Below are 5,940 nucleotides of genomic sequence, written 5' to 3'. Positions count from 1 at the left end.
CTGCATCCCGCCGGGGGCTTACCCCCCGTGCCTCTCACAACCCCGCGCCGCTGCTCGGGGCAGCCCTTGCGTCCCGCCGGCCGGAGGTGCGGACAGAGGAAAGGGCAACCTGTCGGGTTGAGGAGGAGCTGCTGAACGGCTCTTGCGAAGGGCAGGACAAGGGCAGTTTGTGGGAGAAAGGGGTTTGGAGGAGAAAAGCTGTGGCATCGCTTTCCCCAGGCAGGATTCTGTTGTAGCCCCATGTGAAATGGACTCGGGGCGGGGATTCGTCAGTTCGGAATCGGTGACTAGAAAGAAACGGTAGCATTGTGCACGGTGTCATTCAGAAGTTCTCTCCAAATTCCTTTCCTGCCATCTAAGCACGGGAGGGGGCTGATGTTTACAAGTGCGGTCAGGCCAGGTGTCTGTCACTTAAATGCTGTCTTAAGTATTTTGCAATAATCTGGATGCTACTTCAAGGAAACTGGCTAGGTTTGTCACCCCGCAGTGTAAAGTAGACAACTTATATGGGAAGTAGGTGTAGTCAATTTGAAGGGAAAAAAAACCAGAACCATTTAATTCTTATGATGTGTTTCTGTACCTGCTAACTTTCCCCTAACCCATTATTGTCTGTACCCTGATTAGAGGATCCTGCTGTTGAAACAGCAGAGGAAGCTAAGGAACCAGCAGAGGCAGATATCAATGAACTCTGTAAAGACATGTTCAGCAAAATGGCCACTTATTTAACAGGTGAACTGACAGGTAAGGCACAGCAATACTGACCTGCAAGTAAGATTTTGTTTCTTTTCGTTTTCTTTTCAAGGAATCTGTTGTGTAGTTCATCTCAACTATACATATTTAACTCCTATCTAGCAAGACTGGCATTTCAAGTCTGGCATGTTGCTAGGCTACTAACAACGCTGAGGTTAGTTGCGTTAATGAAGTCTCAGAAGAACAGAAATACTTTTCAAAAGAATTCAGTATGATATCAGCAACTTTAAAAAAAATTCTTTGTAGTCTTGCAGAAAGAATACAATTGAGAATAGAACACATGCAGCTATTTTGCTTCTGAATGAGAGCAAGGACCTTACACATGTTTTCCAACACTCGTGTTTTAGAATGAACTGCTGTGCAACATTAACTGGAGCAAAGTAAACTGCTCAGCAAGTTAGTAGATTCCGTAGGCTTCAGTTTTGAAAGCACTGCACAGCACTACTGATTTGCATGGGCTTGAAAGGTATATGCTATGGATTACCCATCTGGATTGGTGCTATCACTTTTGGAAACATAAGTGTTTAAATGACAGGATAAGGGTAGACATGTGTGAAATTAGTCAATTTTTCTTTAAAAAAATTTGCAAGTGTTAAATATTAATCAGTTGATTTTTACAATTCACAAAATTTCATCTCTCTTTCTATAGAACATTCTACTGGTACCTGTATTACCATCTAAACTATTCTTTTTTACATTTAACTTAGTTTGTAATCTCTTGTCCTCTTGAAGAGTCTGCACACAATTCAAACTGCATCAACTTTTAATTAAAATGAACTCTATTCTTTTTAAGCTACCAGTGAAGACTACAAACTCTTGGAAAACATGAATAAGCTGACTAGTTTGAAGTACCTAGAAATGAAAGATATTGCTATAAACATCAGCAGAAATCTGAAGGATTTAAATCAAAAATGTAAGTAAACCGCATCAGGTAGGAGTATAATGAACAGTACACTTGTTTGGAAAATGAAGCATCCAAGAATGTCATAGTTCACACTCCATGAGGACTCTGAAACTCACAGAAATTGACATGCTGCTCTACAGGGCCAACCTTGTACATTCCTGTACGGCTATGGACTAGGTGGGCTAGTGTAAGAGAGAACACATCTGATCTTATATCCCCTTTTACCCCAAATTTTGGATCTGATAGGAGATAACACTTGTGTTGATGCACGTTGTGTTGTTACTTGTGTTGAGCCTAGCTAGTGCTCTTAAGCTTTTCATACTTTCCAGGAATGGAAAGCACAGCTATCAGTATCACCCCTTGATTTCTGGGGCAGGGGAAGGAAGGAGCTTTTAAATTGTTCTATCTGAAGAATGTTACGAGAAATTCTTGTGTTTCAGGTATGAACTGTTTCTTGGAAGTGAATTACTGAGAACTGACAGATACGATTTTTCTGCTTTTTTTAAGATGCCGCTCTTCAGCCATATCTGGAACAAATCAACCTAATTGAGGAACAGGTTGCAGTTCTGGAGCAGGCAGCTTATAAATTGGATGCCTATTCCAAAAAACTTGGTAACTATTGTTCTCTACCACTACTACCTAGCAGCATAGTCCCTTGCAAGGGGATTTTAAAAGACTAAACTCCTCCTCTGTTTGACAAATCTGGGCTGCAGAGTTGCCTGTGCTGCTTTTGAGCAATGAACAGTGTATGTGAAGTGGCAAACACTGGCAAAAGATTAATATATCAAGTTATATGGAAAGAGAGTAGTACAGGTATTACTGAACTACAGTCTATTAGTGAGGCTTGATTTCTCTTTTACAATATGCACTATCACAAATTTTCAAGACAGATATTTAATCCTGAAAACAGAGGGATTAATAAAGTTCCACCAGGCACCCAAGTCCCCTTGGGTTAAGTTGTCTGACTTCAGCACCTGGTTCTTAAAAATTTTATTGTACAATTATATTTGCCTCAATACTTCAGTAAAAAATGACCCTGAGTGATCCTGTAAATTAACTTGAATTTTAAGATGTATAGGAGCTTACAGGATTCAAAGCTTTTACCTATCCAGTCCTAAAATATTGTTATTTTTCCTTCTGCAGAAGCCAAGTACAAAAAACTGGAGAAACGGTGAAATTACAACAGTCTTTAAGTTGGAGTTGGGCTATGAGTCAGACTGATTTCTGTTTAAGTTGCACAAAAGCAATTCTGTATGTTGGCAAGGATTTGGTTACAACTGATGTAAAGACTGGTAACTTTTTCTGTCTGTTGAGTAAAGTAGGCTGTATTAAGGCTTAAGGCTGAATAATATTTTCCCCTTCTCAAGGGAGGTTCTGTTCCCTCAGTTGTTCTGCACTGAAAAGTAGAAGCCTGTCCCTAACCCATATGTTGATATTTGCTGTGTTAGTCCTATGTCCCACATGAAATATGCTATCTACTACCCTCCATAACCTATAAAGACATTTTCCTTCAGTAGCAACAGGACCTAAACTTCACTTTTTCCTACACTGAGCTCTGTGTTGAGAAGTTACATGGCCTTGGGAGTTACGAACATGGTATTGAGAACAATTCATTTTGGTATCCATCTTTACCTATTTGAAATAGAGAGACTAATTATTATTTACAATGAAACAACTTGCTGCATTTGTCTCTCTGGAATCTCAACTTTCTGTTGGAAAGATCATGTAAGCTGTCTTTTTATTTTTTTCAAAGGGTCTGTTAATAAAGACAAACTCCTTCCAGTTACTGGACATCATAGAAAAGAACATGCTTTAAACTCTGTGTCAAGTATTCCTTCAATTATAGTCTTTGACTGTCTGGACCCCAGGTGAAATTACCCTAAGTACTGCTTTAACACATGTTCAGTTAACTTAGCAGATCCTTTCTCTACTTTACCAATGAATTTACATCCTAGTAGTTTTCGAAGAGGCATGCCCAGCACACAAAGTTGCTTCTCTACCAGATCAAGTGTGTTCCAAGTTGCTAATTTAGCAGAGCCCTTTTTACTGGAGAGGTACTCCTACTGCAAGTTCTTTTTTCCCTGTATTTACTGACCCTGGCTAGTTCAAGCTGACTTTTCACTGAGTTGCAGCTGAGGATAGTACAAATACAGATGTAGGAAGGAAGTAGTTCAAACTTGTACAAGCTGTTTAGAAGAATGTCTAGTCAGGTGCCAGCGTGGTAAAGAGCACAGTGCTGTCAGTTAGGGCACAGCCACTGTACATACTTAAGGTGGACACTTTTCCGTAGTGCTGTTTAAAAGCAGAGCAGCAGGTGACCTTTGAGAGCCTTCACCATCACTTTAAAAAAACTGTGTTTAAAATAGAAAATGTTATTTTATGTGGTCTTGATGTAGGATTTGAGACATGGTTGAGTTCACTTTGAAGGAAGGCCTTTTTGGAATGAGCATCTTTAAAGAACAGGGTTAAGGCTCCCAGAGGTAGGCATCCATTTGCTTCTGTATTGCTTTTATCCACAGTTAACTCACGGGTGACTTTTCTACCTGTGAAAGTAAATTAGATACTGTAGTATCGTTGTCAAAGCAACATCCTCCAACCCAACAGAGAGGTGCCAACAGGTGACTTATCTGTGTTGGAGGAAATTATACCGTGTAGAACAGCAGCCTGTTCTAAGATCTGACAGACTGTCATCTTCTCAGGATCCGTGGTGTGTTCACAGTTCTGCTGGACAAGAGGATCTAGCCTGCCAGATCTAAAATCTTCGTGCCTAGAGACGGGCATTTGAATGACAGCCTGAACAGTGACTGGCTTGGCAATCTCTGGTGCTGGGGAGTGGTACCACAAGGTGGTAGACACTCTAAGGGTCCTGTTTCTCCAGTGTCATGCATCTGTAGGTAGCCGTGATTCAGCCAGCCTCACCAGTGGTTTTGATAGTGCCATCCTTTCTCTTTGCCGCTGTGGGGGAGAATCAGATGTTTGGCTTGAGGGTGCTGCTCAGAGCCCCTCTGTTCTCTGGAAGAATGAGGATTTTCATTACGGCATGTAGCACTTGTATGTGGCTGGGAGCTTAGTCCCTGATCCCCTGTGAGTCCCCTCCCTGACCTCTACCCATCTCTTGAGAACAGAAATGTTACGGATTCATATCAGGTTGGAAATGGCTCTGGATAGGTGGACATCATCTAGAGCTGACCAGCCACTGAAATGCTGACCAGGACAGGTTGTTAAGACCACTGGTCTTCTAGTCTGGTGATCTCTTTTATTCCCAGCTCTTTCTTGGAAGATGGTGCTAGAGGCACAGAGTGGATGCTGGCACACAAAAGGATTGTTCTGCAGTGCAGAGGTGGAGAGGCCACTGGTTAGGTGCAGAGGCCAAGATGAAGGGGTGACAGAGTTGTATCCCAAGGAATTACAATGGAGAGCTGGCCATCTGCGGTCTAGGGAATCGTCAGCATCTCCATGTGATAAAAATGTCAAGCCCTACGTGCCAGTGACTTGTCCTGTTGCATGGCAGCAAGCTGAATCAGTTCTGCTCATGGCAGATCACCTGCAAGCCAAGTATTGAGTGCAGAGCAGAACAGGGCCGGGACACGCTCCATGCTGTAACGATAGCATGCTGCCAGTGTCGTTACAAGTCCACTCCCTTAGCGGATGCGGACCGTATGCTCAGACCCTCACTGGGAGACACAACCTACAGGTCCAAGCTGGGTATGGAACTGGATGTATGGCAGCCCTGCTCAGTCGTAAGGTGAGTGTCAGTCACCCTCCCTTTTCCTTTTACATACTGTCCATATTCCAGTTGGGTTGCCCAACTCATAGTTTCATATAATAAGGATTTAGTGTCACTGGGATTATAGCAGCCTTTCTGTGTAAATTCTTGAAGGGGCCAGGAAGAGCAGCACAGCTCTCCTCTCTGTTTTATGGTTACATCCTCTAGTGCTTCCAACTGCCGCAGACCCAGTAGGGCATCCTTTCCTCTTGAGCCTGTGGGGAGGCACGTAAGAGTGAAGATGTTTCAGGGCTGCTTGTCTTTCTGAGGAGATAGTCATGTGCCTCAACCTTCTTATGCATGGTTGAACTTACTGAGCTCTTCCTGCAGCAGCACGACTTTCCTGCTGTGATGTGTGCCTGGAGCGTGCCGGGTTGCCCAAGGCAGCTACGGACAGGACAGCAGACCAGTAGGAAGTTTTCCTAACACGGGAGTTTGATGTAAGGATTGTCAGAGTGTTTGGGCGGAAAGGATTGCACTCAGGGGTGGGCTGGTGCTGACTAAGCAAGAACACGTTCGC

The 5,940-nt window shown here is 43.0% G+C and overlaps 1 protein-coding gene across 2 annotated transcripts; it reads left to right on the top strand.

The window, feature by feature from the left end:
* Positions 1-629: 629 nt before the first annotated feature.
* BLOC1S2 (biogenesis of lysosomal organelles complex-1, subunit 2) lies at positions 630-2,917 on the top strand. 2 transcript variants are annotated; one of them, XM_010147209.1, is made up of 4 exons: positions 630-741; positions 1,544-1,663; positions 2,162-2,266; positions 2,798-2,917. In XM_010147209.1, the coding sequence occupies exons 1-4, from the start codon at positions 699-701 to the stop codon at positions 2,827-2,829; spliced, it is 300 nt and encodes a 99-aa protein (XP_010145511.1). In that variant the 5' UTR covers positions 630-698; the 3' UTR covers positions 2,830-2,917. The 2 variants fall into 2 exon arrangements, with proteins under 2 accessions (XP_010145511.1, XP_010145512.1); XM_010147210.1 differs by having other exon boundaries at positions 639-741; positions 2,801-2,829.
* Positions 2,918-5,940: the final 3,023 nt, after the last annotated feature.

The sequence above is a fragment of the Eurypyga helias genome, unplaced genomic scaffold (assembly GCF_000690775.1).
Source record: "Eurypyga helias isolate BGI_N326 unplaced genomic scaffold, ASM69077v1 scaffold15852, whole genome shotgun sequence".
In the NCBI taxonomy this organism is placed as follows: Eukaryota; Metazoa; Chordata; class Aves; order Eurypygiformes; family Eurypygidae; genus Eurypyga; species Eurypyga helias.
This window is presented reverse-complemented; position numbering and strand designations above follow the sequence as displayed.